This window comes from Cyprinodon tularosa, unplaced genomic scaffold (assembly GCF_016077235.1).
Source record: "Cyprinodon tularosa strain WSP-4 unplaced genomic scaffold, ASM1607723v1 ctg1048, whole genome shotgun sequence".
In the NCBI taxonomy this organism is placed as follows: Eukaryota; Metazoa; Chordata; class Actinopteri; order Cyprinodontiformes; family Cyprinodontidae; genus Cyprinodon; species Cyprinodon tularosa.
This window is the reverse complement of record NW_024037836.1, coordinates 129,456-149,708: the sequence shown is the minus strand read 5'-3', so window position 1 is coordinate 149,708 and position 20,253 is coordinate 129,456. Positions and strand designations below refer to the sequence as shown.

The 20,253-nt window shown below is 52.1% G+C and overlaps 1 protein-coding gene across 5 annotated transcripts in view; it reads right to left on the bottom strand.

Annotated features, from left to right (window-relative positions):
• Window positions 1-2,827: 2,827 nt before the first annotated feature.
• The window catches only part of LOC119782752 (histone-lysine N-methyltransferase 2C-like), a 94,694-nt gene continuing 77,268 nt past the window's right edge, over window positions 2,828-20,253 (bottom strand). For 4 of the 5 annotated variants that reach the window (XM_038283870.1, XM_038283904.1, XM_038283895.1 and 1 more), the window contains 23 exons: window positions 19,428-19,664; window positions 19,206-19,358; window positions 18,967-19,128; window positions 18,772-18,886; window positions 18,581-18,698; window positions 18,337-18,509; window positions 18,155-18,267; window positions 17,937-18,074; window positions 16,471-16,557; window positions 16,303-16,401; window positions 16,047-16,223; window positions 15,850-15,965; window positions 15,472-15,667; window positions 15,196-15,405; window positions 14,745-15,112; window positions 13,754-13,866; window positions 13,545-13,681; window positions 13,273-13,400; window positions 4,573-4,774; window positions 4,378-4,494; window positions 3,865-3,938; window positions 3,664-3,772; window positions 2,828-3,584 (listed from right to left, as the gene is read on the bottom strand). In XM_038283870.1, the coding sequence (XP_038139798.1) occupies window positions 3,492-3,584; window positions 3,664-3,772; window positions 3,865-3,938; window positions 4,378-4,494; window positions 4,573-4,774; window positions 13,273-13,400; window positions 13,545-13,681; window positions 13,754-13,866; window positions 14,745-15,112; window positions 15,196-15,405; window positions 15,472-15,667; window positions 15,850-15,965; window positions 16,047-16,223; window positions 16,303-16,401; window positions 16,471-16,557; window positions 17,937-18,074; window positions 18,155-18,267; window positions 18,337-18,509; window positions 18,581-18,698; window positions 18,772-18,886; window positions 18,967-19,128; window positions 19,206-19,358; window positions 19,428-19,664 (3,435 nt within the window). In that variant the 3' untranslated portion in view covers window positions 2,828-3,491. The remainder of the gene's footprint in view (window positions 3,585-3,663; window positions 3,773-3,864; window positions 3,939-4,377; window positions 4,495-4,572; window positions 4,775-13,272; window positions 13,401-13,544; window positions 13,682-13,753; window positions 13,867-14,744; window positions 15,113-15,195; window positions 15,406-15,471; window positions 15,668-15,849; window positions 15,966-16,046; window positions 16,224-16,302; window positions 16,402-16,470; window positions 16,558-17,936; window positions 18,075-18,154; window positions 18,268-18,336; window positions 18,510-18,580; window positions 18,699-18,771; window positions 18,887-18,966; window positions 19,129-19,205; window positions 19,359-19,427; window positions 19,665-20,253) is intronic. The other variant, XM_038283886.1, reaches the window with a different exon arrangement.

Here is a 20,253-nt window from a genome sequence, read left to right as displayed (position 1 = left end):
TATATCCACTATTCCCAGTTTTCGCCCATCATACTTTTCATTCTTTTACTGATATATCTTAAAGCTACAGTGTGTAATAATTACAGGGATATACAGTCAGAAATGTAATATATTATACATAACTATGTTATTTATCATCATCTACAAGCTCAGCCTGTTAACCTTAATATTTGCGTTGCCTTAGAATTCGTTATTTATAATTACATAGGAGCGGGTCTCGCAGCCATGGAGGCAGACATCTTTGTGCTAAGGCAGCGCAGAGTCAACAAACTAGCGATTGCGAGATCGCCCATTACGCTCGAAAGTAACTACGGCAAGTTGAGAGAGATGAACTGAGACGGTACTGAACACACAGACTAATGAAATACTATCTGTAAAATTATCTATGTAAACAAACCTCATCACTTGGGAAGGTAGGTGATGCGGACGTCATGGAAGACATTTTGTCCCGTAACGCTCGCCGTACTGTTGGGGGGAGAAGCGGTGGGGAGGATATGTTCATGTTGCTGCGGTCTGCAGTCTGACCGCTAGATGTCGCTGAAAATTACACCCTATAGCTTTAAACTTGTTTTCCCATTTGATGAGTCCAGATTTGGATTTAGCCTAATATTAAAGTCTCCTGCGCAAATCGTTATACCTTGACTTTCTGTTGCTGCTAATTCAAGTATTTTTTTTTATAAAAAGACCGATCACTACCAGGTTGAGCATAGCCATTAATCAGACTTATCAGGATGCCATTTATTTTCCCTGTAATTGAAATATAACAACCCTCCCTATCTTTATGTTCTGCAACATGTTCATAGTTAGATATAAAAATGGCTACCCCTCTTCGTTTCCCAGAGCCGTGGGAAGAAAAATAGACAGATTTAAACCCCATCTTGTTCAGTTTGGGGTGTTCAGGATCATCTAGGTGGGTTTCCTGCAGCATAGCTATTTGAACTTTTTCTTTCCTGAGCTTAGACAGAACTCTCCATCTCTTAAGCGGATTATTTAAGCCATTTACATTGAAAGAAACCACCTTCAACTGTGTCCTACCCATTCAGGAAATTATCCATCCCATTTCACTGAAGACCCTGGAAATCCCCCCCCCCCCCCCCCCGCTCGCTAGAACTAGTATAAACAAAAAAACAACAGGTGAACCAGGAACAATCGTAAACCATGAAAAAAAACAGAAGATGTTAAGCATCCAAGGCAGGGGTCTGTTAACTAGACCCTGTAGAGCCTCTCGGAAGAAGCTCAGGAGGGAAAATCCTCCCATCATGTTAAGGAGGGCCCTTACAAGTGGCGACCGCCCAAATAAGAGTAGAACCCAAACAATCCTTTCAAAAGTCCCGTCCCAATTAAGTCAGCGCTCTATATACTTATCTCCAAGAGGAAAAAGCAAGGAGGGAAAGAGGATAATTCCTTCAGGTCTTGGGAGGAGATGTTCTTCTGAAAGCCCGGAGCCGCTCTGTAATTTTCTCCTCTTGCTGAGCTGGAAGAGCCTTTCTGTTTCCTCCTCTTCTTTCTGCTCCAGGACAGCCGATCGATCTGCTCCTTCAGGGAAGTTCGAGATCTGATGACTTTGACTTTAACCCCTTTTTGCCAGGTCCTTTGTGGTTTCCTCTATGGTGTCGTAGGTTCTGGTTCCTTCCTATATGTTTCACTCGCAGCCTCGCAGGAAAGAGTGTCTGAAACGGAACTCCGTTTTCTTTCAGGACTCTCCGAACCTCGGCGTACTCTCGGCGCTTTCCAAGGATGGCTGGCGGGTAATCGTGATCCAGATTTGTTTTTCACGCCAGATAAATCCGTTACGCTGCCGAGCCTTACGAAGCAACATCTCTTTATATTTGAAACTTTCACAACGGACGACCGTGGCGGCGCTCCCTCCGGCGGCTGCGGGCCCGGCGCCTGATGTGCTCGCTCAACCTGCATGTCCGGCCCGCTGCTCTCCAGATCGAGCCCCTCTTTAAGTAAAGATTCCACAAATTCAACCATGGATTCAGTCCTTTTCAGCTCCTTCTGGAATACCGTAGATCCTGACCTTCTCTCTCCTGGATCGGCTCTCCAAGTCTACCAACTTATCTTCCATATTCATGTGTAGCTTTAGCAGCTAAGCTACCACTTCCTCCATGTTTTGAGTTCGCCCCTCTGTCTTCTCCAACCGTTCCTCTACTTCACTAATCCTTGCGTTAGTTTTTCCTATTTCCTCTTTAATAGTTGAGAGTTGTTTCCTGGTTTCCTCGCGGAACCCTCTCAGTTCTTCTAATAGAATGTCCAGGCTAGCCATTTCGTTTTGTTAGCTTACGGCTACGATACGTTAGCTGTAACTTTTCACAGGATTTTTCATCTTTCCTCTTCAAGTTTTATTGACTTTGGGGCTTAGTTATCGTCTTACCTGCTCTATCTGACTTTCGTGAGGCAATCTTGCTCAGCTGAATTGAGGTAATTCAGTTATATCTCCGATTGTCTGGGGAGTCTCTCTACCGAGCAGCCATCTTTATGGTGTTCCGGCCGGAAGTCAACTGCCATAACCTGTTTAGTGCTTCTTCATCCATCATTTAAATAATCCCACTCTTAGTTTTTACTCTTTGTAGCGCTACGACCTGATTTTCTGACTGACTGAGCATTAGCTTGATTAGCTAAGCTAGCAGTTCTGTTCAGTCCACACTATTCTTCTTTCCACGTGTTTCTGAAGATTCTCTGGCTGTTTCTCAATAACGGAACTTGTGCTCTTTTTTTCAGCTGCAACTTTTTAAAAATTTCTTAGGAATAAATCTGGTCTGGTATTTGCAGATATGTAGTTTAAAGTTATTAAAAAGGTCAGTGATGAAAACACAGAGTGGGATAAGATGTAAAATATTTTATTCTCTGTAAATGACTAAATCAGATTCACTGTTTTTCCCAAAAACATCACTTTGCTTACATCCATTTATTAAAAAAAAAAACAAGGCTTCATGTCATCTATCTGTACACATCGGCAGAGCCTGAATAAAACCTGGTATTTACACGGCAGCAGGACGCCTGCAGACCAAACTCAGGGTTTAACTGGACACACAGGTGAGAAGGAGAAGGAGGTTTTTACTTATGGTACAGATATTTACATGCTGCCACATTAGATCTGAATGCAGCAGAGTTTTAGAAAATAGCCTCATTCAGTAATAAATACAAAAAGAAGAAAATCTCTTATTTTACAGGAAGTGGATGAAGAGGAGGGCGAAGAATCAGGTAGGTCTGTGTGGGTTTCATGTCTTTTAGTGCAAGTTAAAGGACTAGACTTTTATTTCAGTGGCGTTTAAACTCACATTTACATCTTAGCTCATGTTTACAGGAAATTTACAGCGAGGACCAGCCTCTTGGTAAGCCCCGCCCCTTCCAATATCAGCACCAACTCCACCCACATGTAGGCCGTTTGTTGATTCGTTAAAAAGTAGAAAATTGATTTACTTTGATCTAATCTATCAGCTGTAGAATCATGATGATGTCATTAGCTCCGCCCACAGAGGGGGCACTCAGTTCATCCACTTGCGGCAGTTCACAGCTCCACAGTGACACGGAATCTTGTGCTGGTCGTCTTCCAGATCAAACTTGTAGTCGTAGCACAGCTGTAGGGGCGGAGCCAATACAGTGAGCCAATCAGAAACAGGCTGGGGGTTAATGCACCGACTGACGTGTCGATCCTACCTCTTCTCCTCTCTGGATCCGTCTGCAGGAGCTGATGATGATCTTGTTTTCCTTCTCCACGGTAACCACCTCAGTGATGCAGTTTGGCGCACATGAGTGGTTGATGTACCTGTCAATCACACATAGCCCCACCCCATCCCCCGGTCAGCACAGAGCAGGAGACGCCTCAGGCTTCACAATCCCGTTTGCTGCTCTGCTTACCTCGCCGGTCCTCCGGTGATGGTGGCATCAATCACATAGTCGTTGTCAATCCGGAACATGTAGACGCCGCGGTTCTACAAAAATAAAAAACTTAGATTCAGGATTCAACCGAGAAAACAAGTTCCTCAGTCCTGCTGCTTATTGAACCTGCCGTGGTTGCTGCGACGAGAATAAGCCTGAATGTGCAGCTAGCATGTAGCATCTACTGGTGCATGGATGGCATCCACCAGTAGAAGAGCCTTACTGGGTGCTGAGGAACCAGAACTGGTCTTTATGGAAACGGTGCAATGATGACTACGCTGATGAAGAAAAAACTAACAAAAACTTTAACCTGTCCAAGCCCAGCGTGTCCCTTTTCTAGATGGAGGACATGTCCCTCATAGGGACCCTCGGCTGGCCCCCATGAGGGGAAGGTCTCCTCTTGGGGGTCAGGCCATAGAAATTAATGGAAGTCAATGGAAAGTCCCCTGGAGGATAGTGAGATGTAACGTGTGTTTGTTTCAGGTGCATCACCTGTGCCTCATAAAGCCTCTCCTTGCGATTGGCCACCTCGCTTCTGATGATCGTCCCGATGTACTCGATTACCATGGTGCACTTCTCGATGTCTCTGGCGGCGTACAGTCCCAGTCCCTACTCACAGACACAGCTACAGTCAGCCTCTGGGCCTGCAGGTGGCGCCGTCATGTCTGCCTGGGGTGGATTTCTCACCTGGATGCGGGAGCGAGCCAGGTACACGTTGCTCTTCCACTCTGCCTTCATGCGGCGGTACTGGGCCGACTTGGAGTGGCGGCCCTGATGGGCGCCAGCGACCGACTCGCCAGGAGACAGAGACAGGACCCCGGGGACGAGGCCCACGATGGATCCCACAGAGCCCTGGCCCCTGGGGGCGATGCTGCTCAGCAGGTAAGGCCTGAAACAGACGCAGTAGCATCAGAGTTAAGGTTCCCGTCTTCCAAGTTAATAACGTGCGTTTCAGCCGCATCACAGCATCTCTGCTCGGACGGATGGACGCCGTGGCCGTTTAACCCTAACCCTTACTCATTCATTCCTGGACTCTGGTCCCAGTTAATCCTACTGGCTCTGATCAATCAGTGATTTCTACTGGTTCTTGAGTGACCCTCCCTGCAGGTACCAAGCTATGACCTCCTAATAAGGTTTAGTGGGTGTTTATTAACAGGTAATAAAAGGCTAAATGTTTTTAATGAAGAAACACAGAATTTAAAGGAAAGAAAAAGTTAAATTCTACCAAAACAAACTCTGCGCAAAATCCTGCTGCCAATGACGTTAGAAACTCCTCCGAGGTCAGAAATAAATGCCTCATTCATTGCCTCAACTATTGCCTCACTAAATGCCTCATTCAATGGGTCTACTGCTGGGTTCTGGTTCTGACCCAGGATCATGGCTGGATCTTCAGGTCGACCAACCTCACAGGGATATAGGCTCTGTTCGAAATCCTGGACTGGATCCTCCAAGGACGCGGTCTACCTGGACTGGATCCTTCCAAGGACGCGGTCTACCTAGACTGGATCCTTCCAAGGACGTGGTCTACCTAGACTGGATCCTTCCAAGGACGCGGTCTACCTAGACTGGATCCTTCCAAGGACGTGGTCTACCTAGACTGGATCCTTCCAAGGACGCGGTCTACCTAGACTGGATCCTTCCAAGGACGCGGTCTACCTAGACTGGATCCTTCCAAGGACGTGGTCTACCTAGACTGGATCCTTCCAAGGACGCGGTCTACCTAGACTGGATCCTTCCAAGGACGCGGTCTACCTAGACTGGATCCTTCCAAGGACGTGGTCTACCTAGACTGGATCCTTCCAAGGACGTGGTCTACCTAGACTGGATCCTTCCAAGGACGCGGTCTACGTAGACTGGATCCTTCCAAGTCTGTGAAAATAAGGAGACCGGAAGAGTTTTGGCTGTGAATTCGACCAGGTCTACCCTTCGGCGGGTTTTACTGGCGTATGCTACGTTGCTTAGCAACCGTGAAAGTGACGCATAGAGCAGGAAAAGATTGAATACCAAAGTTTTCAAAACTGTTTGTTTATTTATTTATTTTATATCATAAAGTGAACAAAGACTGATTTAATCCAGAGTGGAATAAAGGTTCCAACCACCGGGAGCAGGAACAAATCAAATCAAATGTAATGATAGAAACCTTAGTCAGTTAAATAACCTGCTGCTGTCATTCTGCACATCTCTGATGTTGCTGCTATTTTCTAATTACTGTAAAAATGTCCACAGCTGCATATTGGTTATTAATTCTCCAGTTTTATATTGTTAAAACACTTTACAGTATTTTATTGTTTATATTCTAACTCTTCCCTATTATGTTATTCTTATACATTTTTCTAAGGTCCACATTTGTGTGACCACTTTCAATAATCTTTCTGCTGCTGTAAATTTGCCCATTGTGGGACAATAAAGGGATTTTCTATTCTATTCTTTAAAAGGGGTAGAAATATATAAGCAAATATCAACAATGTATGTATAAAAAATATATCTGCAAAATCTCTAATATTTAACAACAAAAAATACTTAGTTAAGCTAATTGTGCAAAACAGCAATAAAAATATAAAACTATCAGTTCTATTTCATCCCTACTGACCGCCAGAGGGCGGTGCTGAAAGCACTGAATGTTCCCTTTGGGCATGCGCAGTTCGAATAATTATACCAACAGAGTCACACCTGTGACACCGGATGACCACTCAGAAGCTATATAGCCTGGTGTCATCCTTTGCTCTGCTCCTTTTTTCTTCTCGCAAGCGGTTCTCTAACTTCCCCGTTGTCTGAAGCCCCTGTCTCTTGACTGGAGTTGCGGTTATTCTCTGCCCTCCCAGGGCTGCAACGGGTCGATTCTGAGGATTACGGAAGGTAAGTGAGTTGTTTGCTGGTGATGGTGGCGTCCGCGCCCCCTCTCCCGGCTCACGACTTTAGCTTTTTACCTACAGCTTCGTGCTGTTTTGTTTCGAACTGGTGACAGCAGCATTTTCGCCCCTACTCCCAGTGTGAATAACTTCACTGCCGAAGTTATATACGGCTAACGTAGTTAGCTTCTTTAGTTTGTTGGTGTTATACCTGGTGACGGCAGCGGTTTTCGCCCCCTCTCCCAGTATATTCCCTACTTTTGCATCCTTTTTTTCACCGGTCTGCGCTGCTATAATTACTGACGGCCGCGGTTTTCGCCCCCTCTCCCAACCAAGTGTGGTCTACTTCGTTTGCCGAAGTTGGAGACGGCTAACGTTGTTAGCCTTTTTTGGTTTGTTTGCAGCCTTCTTCATCGGTCTGCTTAGTTATAAATGGTGACGGCAGCGTTTTCGCCCCCCTCTCCCAATATCAACCTTTTTTGCAGCCTTTACGTTGGTCTGCTCTCTTAATTGGTGACGGCAGCGTTTATCGCTCCTACTCCCAACTTAAGTTGCCATACAGCTAACGTTGTTAGCTTTTTTGATTTATTGCTTTTATACCTGGCGACGGTAGCGGTTCTCGCCCCCTCTCCCTGTAACGGCCGCCTTGTGTCCGCAGCCTCTCTTGTTCTATCCGCTATAATTGGTGACGGCAGCGCTGTTCGCTCCTACTCCCAACTTAAGTTTCCATACATCTAACGTTGTTAGCTTTTTTGGTTTATTGGTTTTATACCTGGTGACGGTAGCGGTTCTCGCCCCCTCTCCCGGTATCGGCCGCCTTGTGTCCGCAGCCTCTCTTGTTTTATCCGCTATAATTGGTGACGGCAGCGTTGTTCGCTCCTACTTCCAACTTAAGTTTCCATACAGCTAACGTTGTTAGCTTTTTTGGTTTATTGGTTTTATACCTGGTGACGGTAGCGGTTCTCGCCCCCTCTCCCAGTATCGGCTGCCTTGTGCTCGCAGCCTCTTTCGTTTCTCTGCTGTAATTGGTGACGGCTGCGTTTGCGCCCCCTCTCCCGATTTTCGATAACTTTCTGTTCTTTAAGCCTTGTCGGCCTTCGACATGGATGGCTCTCACAGCTGCATAGATTGTGGGGCTGCCCTGCAGGCAGAGGATGGCCACGACCTGTGCCCTACCTGCCTTGGACATGAGCACCTTTTGGAGGCGCTGTCTGAGAACCCCTGTATGAACTGCAGCTTTATGCCCCATGCAGTGAGGGTGGCCCGGTTGGCCCAGTTGTGCCCCCAGGAGGGCTCGGACCTTCCGCCCTCTGGGCAGGTGGTTCCCCCCAAGCGTTCTAAGCGTCGTGGTGGGACCACAGCATCTGTGCCCCTCCCCCGGAGGAAGCGGGCCAAACCTGACCAGGGCCTGTCCACAAGGGTGGAGCAGTTGTCAGCAGAGCTGGCAGAGATTAAGTCCTTTTTGCAGACACGGCAACCTGATCCCCCGCTCCCAGTGGTTGGGCTCTCTTCCCCACCAATGCCCGAGCTGGTTGTAGAGGATGACGTTATCTCTCTGGCTGCTTCCGCTTCTCATTTTAGAGATGAGGAGGAGGCAGGGTCCTCTCAAGCCTCTGAGGCTGGTTCATTTTCATCTCAGAGTGCGGTTGGAGAGGCCGGTGACGGTTCCATGCGGGAGGTCATGTCTATGGCCCTGAAGCAGCTGCAGCTGGAACTCCCACAAGGAGAGGCATCCAGCTCCGGCAGTGCTTTTTTTCAGACGTGGAAGGGCTCCTATTCCTTTTTCTGTACCTCCATCAGAGGAGTACCTGAAGGAGTTACACGCCTGTTGGCGGGAACCGAGAGCGCTGTCGCGTCTCTCCTCGGATGGTCGTGTATTAGCTGCCATGCATGAGTCGGTGAAGGCCAGCCTGGACTGTATGCCAGCAATTGAACCAGCTGTTGCTTCACTGATTGTGTCACCAGATGAAGCCCTGCGTCCTGATTTCCGGTGCCCGCGGACTCAATGTCGGGTTACAGATGACCTCCTCTGTAAGGCGTACAATGCAGGAGCGCGTGCTGGCCGCCTTGGCAATTCCCTGGCGCACCTCATGTTTGCCCTGTCTGCATCTGTTCAGGACACTGGTGGTGCAAGTGCGGCGGTTGGTTATAGTGACGCAGCGCTGCAGGCCTTCGCGCTGATGACCAGAGAGCTTGGACGGGTCATGTCTTTCCTTGTCCAAGCTCGTAGACAGGTCTGGTTGGCACAGTCTCCTCTGACTGAAGCATGCCGTAGGACCCTCAGGGGTGTCCCGGTTGTACCAGGGGAGCTGTTTGGATCAGCTGCCTTGGAGGCGCTGGAACGGACTGCTCAGGCACGTCAGACTAGCCAGCAGCTTTCCGGCCTTCGCAGGAGCATACCTGCCTTTCCCCAGCGTTCGGGCCGCCCTGCCACTACCCCCAGCGTTCAGCCACGACCTCAGACCGGTGGCAGACCTGTTGGTTCCTATCCCCATGATGTGGGGCAGAGACCGAGGAGGGACTTTCGTGAGCCAGTCTGCCGCCCTGTTAGACAGACCCGGGCCCCAAATCCTGGACGCCCTCCCCCCAGAGCCCCCAGGGGCCGTGGGGATAGAAGATGATGCTACCGGGCCAGCCGTCGGACATTTTTCCCATCAGCAGCTGAATTTCTGGGCTGCTCATGCCGTAGATCCATGGGTGGTTGCCACCTTAACCAATGGCTAAAGGCTCCAGTTCCGACGGCGGCCCCCCCTCTCACACCGGGTCAAGATGACTGTCATCACAGACCCGGTGAAATCTCAGGCACTAGACCAGGAGCTTTCCGCCCTCCTGGGCAAGGGGGCAATCGAGTCTGTAGATCCTCTGCGGCAACCCAGAGGCTACTACTCCACATACTTCCTTGTGGCCAAGAAGACTGGCGGTTTTCGCCCCATTTTAGATCTAAGGGGACTGAATCGGTACCTGAAGGTCCTTCCCTTCCACATGCTCACCATAACAGAGGTCCTTCAGACCATTGTGGCGGGAGATTGGTTTACATCAGTAGATCTGACAGACGCCTACTTTCACGTGCCTATTGCGGCAGAACATCGCCGTTCTCTCAGGTTCGCCTATCGGGGGCGCCATTTGGGCTCTCCCTTTCCCCGAGGGTGTTTACTCGATGCGTGAAAGCAGCCCTCTCTCCTCTACAGGCCTCAGGAGTCAGGATTCTGCCATACCTGGACGATTGGCTTCTTTGTGCTCCCTCTCAGGTAGCTGCCTCTCGGGATACGTCCCAGCTTCTACTTCATGTGTCACTGTTAGGACTCAAAGTCAACTTGGCAAAGAGTTGTCTTGTTCCATCTCAGACAACCACCTTTCTTGGGATGCATCTTGACTCTGCTACCATGATGGCCCGTCCATCTGTTCACAGGGTGGACGACATACTCCAGCTTGTCCGTCGATTCAGACTGGGCAGGGAGTTTCCCTACATCATCTTCCTTCGAATGCTGGGCAAACCGACATCAGTCACTCGTGTCGTGCCCTTAGGGCTGCTCCTTCTGCGTCCTTTGCAGCGATGGCTCAACAGCTTTCGCCTAGACGCCAGGCTGCACAGGCATCGCAGGCTAATGGTGACCAGGAGCTGCCTCCATGCCCTAGCTCCTTGGCGAGACGGGACCCTTTTGTCCAGTGGTGTTCCAATGGGGCTAGTAGTGTGTCGAAGGGAGGTGGTCACCACGGATGCCAGCCTCATGGGCTGGGGTGCCGTGTGGCAACACAGAGCTGTTCTGGGTCTCTGGGACCCAAGGGAGCGCACCGAACACATAAATGTGCTGGAGCTGCGGGCTGTGCACATGGCCCTCAGATGCCTTCTGCCCCACCTAGAGGGAAGGCACGTGCTGATTCGGACAGACAACACCTCTGTTGTTTATCATATAAACCACCAAGGTGGCACCAGGTCAGCACGTCTCTTGAAGGTGTCGAGGGATCTCCTGGAATGGGCATTTCCTCGTCTGTGTACCCTGCGCGCAGCGTATCTGCCAGGACGGCAGAACCAGGTTGCGGACTCTCTATCCCGCCAGGCACCTGCTCCGGGAGAGTGGTCTCTTCACCGCGACGTAGTGCGCATAATCTGGAACCTCTTTGGGCAGGCAGAGGTAGATCTGTTCGCCACAGAGGAGTCGACCCATTGCCCCCTATGGTATTCCCTAACCGGGATGGCGGGCGCACTGGGCCAGGATGCACTGGCTCATCCATGGCCGCAGGTTCTCCTGTATGCCTTTCCACCCCTCTCACTGATTTGGCCGACTCTACGGAGGGTTCTCGAGCAGGGCCACAGAGTGTTGCTGGTAGCTCCGTTCTGGCCAGCGCGGCCGTGGTTCCCGCTGCTTTGGAGTCTGTGTCACGGTACTCCATGGCGTCTTCCAGCAAGGAGGGATCTGCTGTCTCAGTTGGGGGGACAGATATGGCACCCCAACCCTCAACGTCTCCAGCTGTGGGCATGGCCCCTGGGAGGCTGACTGGGTGTTCAGACACCGTGAGACACACCGTATTGAGTGCTAGGGCTTCCTCCACTCAGCTTCAGTATGCTAACACATGGCGCCTCTTTTCTCAGTGGTGCTCTGCCCACAATGAGAACCCGGTTTCTTGCTCGGTGCCCACTATTTTGGAGTTCCTCCAGTCTCTCCTTGATAAGGGCCGCTCTCCTTCGACCCTTAAAGTGTATGTTGCAGCAATTTCATGTCTTCACCGAACTATTGACAACCGTACAGTGGGGCGCCATGAACTGGTTTCACTTTTTCTGCGTGGTGCTCATAGGTTGTGCCAGCGGCCAGCCCCACGAGCCCCAGATTGGGATCTGCCGTTGGTTCTCACAGCTCTGTGCCACCCTCCATTCGAGCCTTTGGCACAAGCAGAAATCAAGTGGCTTTCCTGCAAGACTGCTTTCCTGATGGCTATCGTCTCAGCTAAGAGGGTCAGCGAGCTACATGCTCTTTCTGTCAGCGCTATGTGTATCAGGTGGAATCCAGATGGCTCTGGTGTTACCCTGTGGCCTAATACTGCGTTTGTGCCTAAGGTGTTGTCTCCTTTTCACCGTAACCAGCCATTGCGGCTGGCTCGGTTTCAGCCTCAATCTGGTACAACTGAGAATGAGTCTGAGTTGTTGTGCCCAGTAAGAGCGTTGGAGGCATACATTGCAGCCACCGCCAATCTGAGACGCTCGGACCAGCTTTTCCTATGCTATGGGGGTCCAAGGTTAGGCTGTCCTCTTTCTAAACAGCGTCTGTCCCATTGGATTCCTGGGCTGCTTTGAGAGGGGTTCCGATGGAAGCTATATGTGCTGCTGCTTCATGGGCTTCCCCAACCACCTTCACCAGGTTCTACAGTGTCAATGTGGCTGCCCCTCATCCCCTGTGCTCAGGATTCCTTGTGACATCGTTGGCATTAGTCATTCAGTGCTTTCAGCACCGCCCTCTGGCGGTCAGTAGGGATGAAATAGAACGAAAGTTACGTATGTAACTACGGTTCTATGAATCCCGGATGACCGCCAGAGCTTCTCTGTCACTCAGAATCCTTGCTTTTGCGAGAAGATTCTGTAGGAGCAGAGCAAAGGATGACACCAGGCTATATAGCTTCTGAGTGGTCATCCGGTGTCACAGGTGTGACTCTGTTGGTATAATTACTCGAACTGCGCATGCCCAAAGGGAACATTCAGTGCTTTCAGCACCGCCCTCTGGCGGTCATCCGGGATTCATAGAACCGTAGTTACATACGTAACTTTCGATTTATAGTCCCCCCCCCTGCAGATATATTAGAATCTGTCCTTAAATTCCAGCCAAACCCATTTAATCAGTAACAGATAAAAACCTTTAGATAAACCAAACATTACCGCCACATATCTGACTCTATCACCATTAAAACAACTATTTTCATTCATTTCAGACGGAACTATTCACAGACTGGATTATATTAAACTGAACTTCCAATTTTCACCACTGTTCGGCGCTAAGTAACCTTTCCTCTGATCACGGCTTGCTTGGTCTCGCAATGAATCCTGGGATATCCGGGGACACCGAGGATACATCGGACCCGTCCTTCAAATCGGGCAAAAAGAAGGACGCATTTTAAGGCCGCATAATGAGGACTCTTGGAATCCGACCAGACCTCGGCACCGCGCTATGATGTCATCGTCCTTCGGATCTGGCCTTCTAAGGACGCAGCCCAGGATTTTGAACAGAGCAACAGTCTCCATATGAGAGGTCTTCTATGGCTGAATCTGATCTAATTAATCGTAGAAGTTCTCAGCATGAGCAGCTTTCATTGACCTTAATCCTCCATAGTTCTGGATCTTTGTAGCCGATATCACAGCTGTTTTAGTTCCTCCACACTCTGATGGTTTCTATTACTGGATCTTCTGAAGGTTCCTTTCAATCATTAAAACTAATTTGCTTTCTAAACTGAAGCTTTACCCTCAGATTAGCCTCCTTTGGTGCCTGGATGAACTAAAAACCCCACTAAAAAGAAACTGTAGCTCCACAGGAAAAGGAAGTGATGTCATTACCTCTTGGCTTGGCTGACTTTGGGTTCAGAGCGCGCTGACCCTGTTGGGTTAAAGGCCAGAGGCCATTCCATCAGTGGGTTCCTGCCGTAACGGAACGTATAACGCTCACAGGCCTCCACTCCTGGCAGCTGTAGACAGAGAGGGACAGACGGAGACAGGGACACAGAGATGGACAGACAGGGACACAGACACAGAGATGGAGACAAATAGAGGGACGATTAGAGACAGATGGGGACAAAGTCAGTGTGTTGGTGCTGAAGCGATGGACCTACAGACTCGATGATCCGGGTCACTGCAGACGTGGTTAAACCAAACAAATCTTCTCCTTTCAGGTAAACTGGGAAGAGCTTCAGAGTTCCACTGGAGTCCCTCAGCTGTGCCACTGGTTCCAGTATCTGGGCCCACACAGCTGCACATAGCAGGAAGAGTCAGAGGCCTGAAAAGCAGCTCCTGGTCTGATCCAAGGTCAGCCGTCACTCACCTTTGGGTGAGGATCCCGTCAGGACGACATCTTCGTGGCCTTTCTCCACCACCTTCACCTTGAACAGCGGCCGGCCATCCTGCTCCTCGATGGAACACATGTACTTACAGCGTCTGGAGAGGAAGCGGATCACAGTCAGTGGGCGGGGCCTATCGCCCCATTTCCACTACCCTTTGCATAGATTGGTCCGAGCTCGGTAATAAAGCTAACTGTTGAGTCTAAATGGCACGCAAGCTGAACCGGACCCAACCGAACCACGCTAGCATGGTACTAGTTCCTCAGTAGGGCTCGGGGGGGGGGTTGTGGTGGGGGGGTGTTCAGTTCTGGCCTGGTTCTCACATAACAAAGGTGCATGAGCAGACCACACCATCTCTAAAGTCAGCTTCCAGTAGTTGGCGGTAATGCACATCACTAGGTTGCTTACCAACCGCCACAAAACAGAAGAAGAACTGTAAACAACAACTGTATCCTTCTCAGCACTACATTTTTAAAAATGGCTTCAGAGCGTGGTGCGACCTGGGAGAAAGCTGAGACCGAGGCTCTTATTGCACTTTGAAAAAAGGATCCTATCCAGGCGATGCTGGACGGAACAAAACATAATCGCAAAGTTTCCCTAAAGATTGAAGGTGGGGGGTATGACCGAGACCCGAACAGCGCCAAGAGGAGAAACGTAAAAATCTATACATGAGGTTTTTGACCACAACAGATCAGGGCGAGGAAGCAGTAGTACCGTAGATCGCCACTAGGAGTAGGACTAGGAGTCGAGGAACCGTGCTAGCGTGCTGTGTAAACGGTGGTAAGGAATCGGGTTCGGCGGTAGAGGAAATGGGGTCAGTGTAACCAGACCGATTAGGATGATCCGGTTTCTATAGTTTCCTGAAGCAGGTTTAGGTTTAGGCTGAATAAAGATGCTGGGGGGGGGGCATTGGGGACCCCCCAGTCTCTCCCTCAGCAACCTGGACCTGAAAAATACAAAACAATCAAGGATCACCTGTTGCTGTGGCGCATGCTCCAATAGAAGCGGTTGGCATGGTAACCGACAGGGAAGATGGCCGTCTGGCTGTGGAAGCTCTTCATCTGCTGAGGGAGGAGCCTACCGACGGCTCGGAACAGCAGACTGCCGACCCGGAAGGTGTGCTGCCGCTCCCCTCGCTGGACAATGGCGGCGATCTGCCGTGCCTCGTCTCGCTGCACGAAGACCCGCCGGAACACGGCAAAGCAGCGCAGCTCCGAGTCGTACGGGTCGGCGCTCGCTGCCAGATCGGGGCCGGGTGTGGAGAAGGGGGAGGAGCTAGAGGACCTGTCCCCGCTCAGAGGAAGCATCCTGGGCTTGTGGAGGTGGCAGAGCATGGTCTTATCCTGTAGGACGGAGAGGAGGAGCACTGAGCACCCTCAGGCAGGTTGGACGGCATTGGTGGCGGGATCCGTTGCAGGAACCTTACCTTGAAGAAGGTGCAATGGGCCTGCAGGGCGCAGGTGAAGTGGTAGGTATTGGTGCAGCGCAGCCGGTTGCAGCCAGTGGTGGCCCCGGTGCGGGAGCAGTGGGCACAGCGCAGGGCGAGGCCCCGCCGCAGCGCCAGCTCCACGTTGATCAGGGCACCCGCCTGGGTTTCGTACACTTCGCTGGACCACAGCGCGCAGTTCAGGTGCACCTGAAAACAGCACAGGTCAGTCTTCGGGTTGATGGGCACAGCTACAACCGTGGCAGCAGCACTCACCCACAGATCCAGGTCCAGGTTCAGCAGGCGAGCCGGGCCGTCTGTCAGCCCGTCTCCCTGCTGCTGACAGAAACAGCACCGCCGCTGGTCTTTAGGTAGCGGGTCAGGACGTAAACATACCCCAAACTTCCTTAGGAGCTCATCCACTTCGTCTTCTGTTGGCATGGAAACCGCCTCTTTGGGGACATAGGCACCTCTGAGATAGAGTGGGTATAAGAACAAAGGTCAAAAGGTCAACAGAACCAGGATCCAAAGATCTGACAAGTAGAACATTGAGAGAACTTCCGGTGCTGAAGTTGTAACCTGGAGGAACCAATTAGCTCTCCGGTCCTCTTTCCCTGATCAACATGGCCGCCCATTTCCCTCTCAGACTCTGACCTGCTCAGCGTGATGCTGAAGCTCCAGCGTCGCCAACGAGATGTTCTCATCTTCTTTGAGTTCTGAGCTTCATCCCCCAACACGGTCCGTGGGCGGGGCTTCAGCTTTACTTTAACCTGTCAGCCAATCAGAGACAGGTCAAACAGTGAGCCACCTAGTGGAACAGTTGAACTGGATAAACTGGTTACCAGTCCCACCTTGAGGCTGTCAGAGTGGCACTTCGTCTCCATGGTGATGGCTGAGGCAGGGGGGAAGGCAGGCGGCGGTGAAGAGGAGGAGGATAAATCAGCGGGGGGCAGCGAATGGACGGCGATGGACGACATGTTGTGGGTGTAGTGGTGCGGAGTTCTGCTAGGGGGCACCGGGACTGCGGGCTGAGGACACACAGACACCCAGTTAAAGGTGGGGCGGGGCTGAGGAGAGCGTAAGGAGCCGGGGGTTGGGGGGGCTCACCTTGGATTGGTCAGGACGGTTCAGCTGCTCGTTCCCAAACAGAGCGGAGCAGGTGGGACTGCAGAAGACCAAACTGGACTGGTCTTTGGACTCAGAATCCTGGAAAACACAAACAGTCACTTTCCCACTCCTCCTCTAACCACTGCCCCCCCCCCCACCAAGCCTCACCGGTCTGCGGTGGACTCCGTTTCCCAGCAGCCTCCTACAGCGGCTGCAGCGGCCGGGCTGGTTCCCCGCAGCTGGCGCCGTCCTCTGCTGAAGGGAAGACAGGGAGGGGTCAGAGAGCGCAGCGTGGGGGCGGGGCTGCCTCTGCTTTCACGTGGAAACCACCTGCTCTGTTTCTCCTCCATCAGCTCAGAGCTTCGTTCTTACGCTAATGTCAGATGTTTTGAGGCTCCACCCCCTTTGATTGGAGCTTTTAATGAAATGCTAAATTGATTGATGGGTTCCTGTGAAACTTCTTCAACCAATGAAATTGATTTGATCAATCTGCTCTCCATAATAATGACCATTTCAATCAAACCTGTCGTGTTCTTCCTGGATCTGAGCTCCGCCCCCTACCGCTCCGCCCCGAAAAAAGCTATTTGCTGAGCTCCGCCCCCTACAGCTCCACCCAGAACAAAGCTATTTGCTGAGCTCCGCCCCCTACAGCTCCACCCAGAACAAAGCTATTCGCTGAGCTCCGCCCCTACAGCTCCACCCAGAACAAAGCTGACTGTTGAGCTCCGCCCCCTAGAGCTCCACCCAGAACAAAGCTATTCGCTGAGCTCCGCCCCCTACCGCTCCACCCCGAAAAAAGCTATTCGCTAAGCTCCGCCCCCTACAAAGCTATTTGCTGAGCTCCGCCCCTACAGCTCCACCCAGAACAAAGCTATTCGCTAAGCTCCGCCCCCTACAGCTCCACCCAGAACAAAGCTATTTGCTGAGCTCCGCCCCTACAGCTCCACCCAGAACAAATCTATTCGCTAAGCTCCGCCCCCTACAGCTCCACCCAGAACAAAGCTATTTGCTGAGCTCCGCCCCTACAGCTCCACCCAGAACAAATCTATTCGCTGAGCTCCGCCCCCTACTGCTCCACCCAGAACAAAGCTATTCGCTGGGCTCCGCCCCCTACAGCTCCACCCAGAACAAAGCTACCCGCTGAGCTCCGCCCCCTACAGCTCCACCCAGAACAAAGCTACCCGCTGAGCTCCGCCCCCTACAGCTCCACCCAGAACAAAGCTGCCCGCTGAGCTCCACCCCCTACAGCTCCACCCAGAACAAAGCTGCCCGCTGAGCTCCGCCCCCTACAGCTCCACCCAGCACAAAGCTGTCCGCTGAGCTCCGCCCCCTACTGCTCCACCCAGAACAAAGCTGCTCGCTGAGCTCCGCCCCCTACTGCTCCACCCAGAACAAAGCTATTCGCTGGGCTCCGCCCCCTACCGCTCCGCCCAGAACAAAGCGGCCTGCTGAGCTCCGCCCCCTACAGCTCCACCCAGAACAAAGCTATTCGCTGGGCTCCGCCCCCTACCAACCGCCCACAACAAAGCGTCCTGCTGAGCTCCGCCCCCTACAGCTCCACCCAGAACAATGACTCTTATCAACCATCGCGCAGCTCCTCAGTTTTATTCGGTAGTTAGCATAAAGTCATAAACCTGCATCAGCGGCACGCGGACCCCAGCCAGCAGGGCCAGGGAACTGCGGTCGGCGCCCGGCGCCTGGTTCAGCTGGTAGTTGATGGGGCCAGGGACCCTGAGGAGCGCCGCCACCGCTGCCATCACACCTGGAATGTTCTGTAGACGGTAAACAGACTCGGGTTACATGGAGCCATACTGACCGTTCACACACACATCTGGAGGGAACAGCCGTCTACCTGAGAGGCAGCCGGGTTCAGCGTGATCGCTATGGTAACCAGGTCGGTGTTGGAGCAGGTGGATGGGGCCTGGAGGTGTGGTTCTGCCTTCACCTCTGGTTTCACTGCCAGGCCTGTAGACAGATGGGAGGTCAGCAGCGGAGGGAAACGGAGCAAACAGCTAAGGAGCTTCAGTTGCTAACCTTTGCCCAGAGAGCAGGAAACGACGGGTAATGTAGGCGAGGGGCAGGGGGAGGGCGGCTCCAGCTTGATGAAGGACAGATCAGGGTACCTGCTGACCTCCACGTCCGCCACGCTCTCTGGAGACGACGATGGCACGAACCCCTCAGGACTGCAGCATTCTGGCTCCTGGACCCTGGAACCGCCCACCATTACAATCAGTCCATGTGCGTCCCCAGAGGTATCTGCCCAGTGGGCGGAGCTTACCTGAGATCCTCCTGGTTGTTATGGGGCGGCGTGGGCAGAGACGCAGGGACATCCACGGTTTTTGAGGCGTGGTTCAGATGGAGAGGTTGGTCGTCTTTGCGCTTCGATGCCAACAGACCTGTGAGAGCAAAGGCGTTAGCCGACAGGTGAGCCCTCCAGGATCCTGTCAGACGGAGCACTGGGTTCCTTACCCTCACCGTCCTGCTCCTCCACTGAGGCGAAGCCGTTGACCATCTTCTGCCTGCTGACAGGCGGGGGGGTGGGAGGCAAGGAGGCCGGCGGTGTGGGGGGGTTACTGAGGTTATTCTGCAAGAGGAAGCAGAGACACAGCAGGTGAGAGCGCGCCAGGTGCAGAGCGTCTCAGCGGGGGCGGGGTGGAGGGGTACCTTGTAGATGAGCTGTGAATAAAAGTCGGAGACGCCATCCAAGGCTGCGTTCCCAAAGGAGCCACTGAGACGGGACTCTCTGCCAAGCGAGGAGTTTCCGTAAGGGGGGAAAAGGCTCAGATCCACCCCCAGGATGGGCTCCATGAGGGGCAGCTCCGACAGCTGGGGGGGGGCAGGTCAAAGGTCAGACTGAAGACAGAGTGTAGGAACCCATCGCTCTGAAGGAAGCAGCGCTCTACCTGTCTCAGCTGGGTCATCAGCGGGTCAGAATGCAGGCCCTCCTCCTCCTCCTCCTCCTCCTTCTTCCTCCTCTTGGACCTGGGCGGAGCTCGGTCTTTCTCCGCTCGGTTTGCTCTCTTGCTGCGCTGAATTTTCCTTAGATCAAAACCGTCCTGCAGCGACAAGTGGAGACATCTTAGCACAGCTCCTCCTACTGAGCAGCACAACCCGTAACTACTCACCGCATTGCCATGGTAACCCGCTCCATCCTCCTCCTCAGACCGCAGACCGCCAGCGGACGGCCGGGGAGGCCCGGTAGGAGACGCCATGATGACGGGGGAAGTCTTGTCCCTCAGAAGGTGTCTGAGAAGCTCTTTCCCTCCGTCCTCCCCCTGAGCGGCAGGAGAGGAGCAACCCCTCCCACCGTCCGCGGTCTTCACAGGCCCTCCTCGACAGGACGCCGTCTCCATGTGCTCCACCTGTACAGAGGGACAGGCTGCAGTGAGGCGGAGCTTCCATCAGGCCTCCATCGGTGAGCTGCCTCACTAAACTGGGATTTATTATAGAAGCTCTTTGTGGTGCAACGCATCGTTACCGTTCCCTGATCCACGGTTCAGAACGCGGATCGGCTGCCTGAAATTTACGTGGAGAGCGCCTGTTCAATCTACAGTAAAACGGAGCACTAATCATGGCTGGCAGAGGAGGGAGGAGCCTAAACACCAGCTGCATCCTTTAACTCAGGGATGACCAACAGTCGATCGCGATCCACCAGTCGATCGCGATCTACCAGTCGATCGCGGTCTACCAGTCGATCGAGATCTACCAGTCGATCGCGATTTACCAGTCGATCGAGATCTACCAGTCGATCGTGGGCGGAGTTTCAGTCGATTGCGAGAAGTTTCACAATGTAGACCTATTTATGGCTATGACAAAAAAAGTTTTAAAAACTACTAATCAAATTATGACAAGTGGCAAACGTCTATTTTCATAACTATCCATCCATCCATCCATCCATCTTCCTCCGCTTATCCGGGGTCGGGTTGCGGGGGCAGCAGCTTAAGAAGGGAG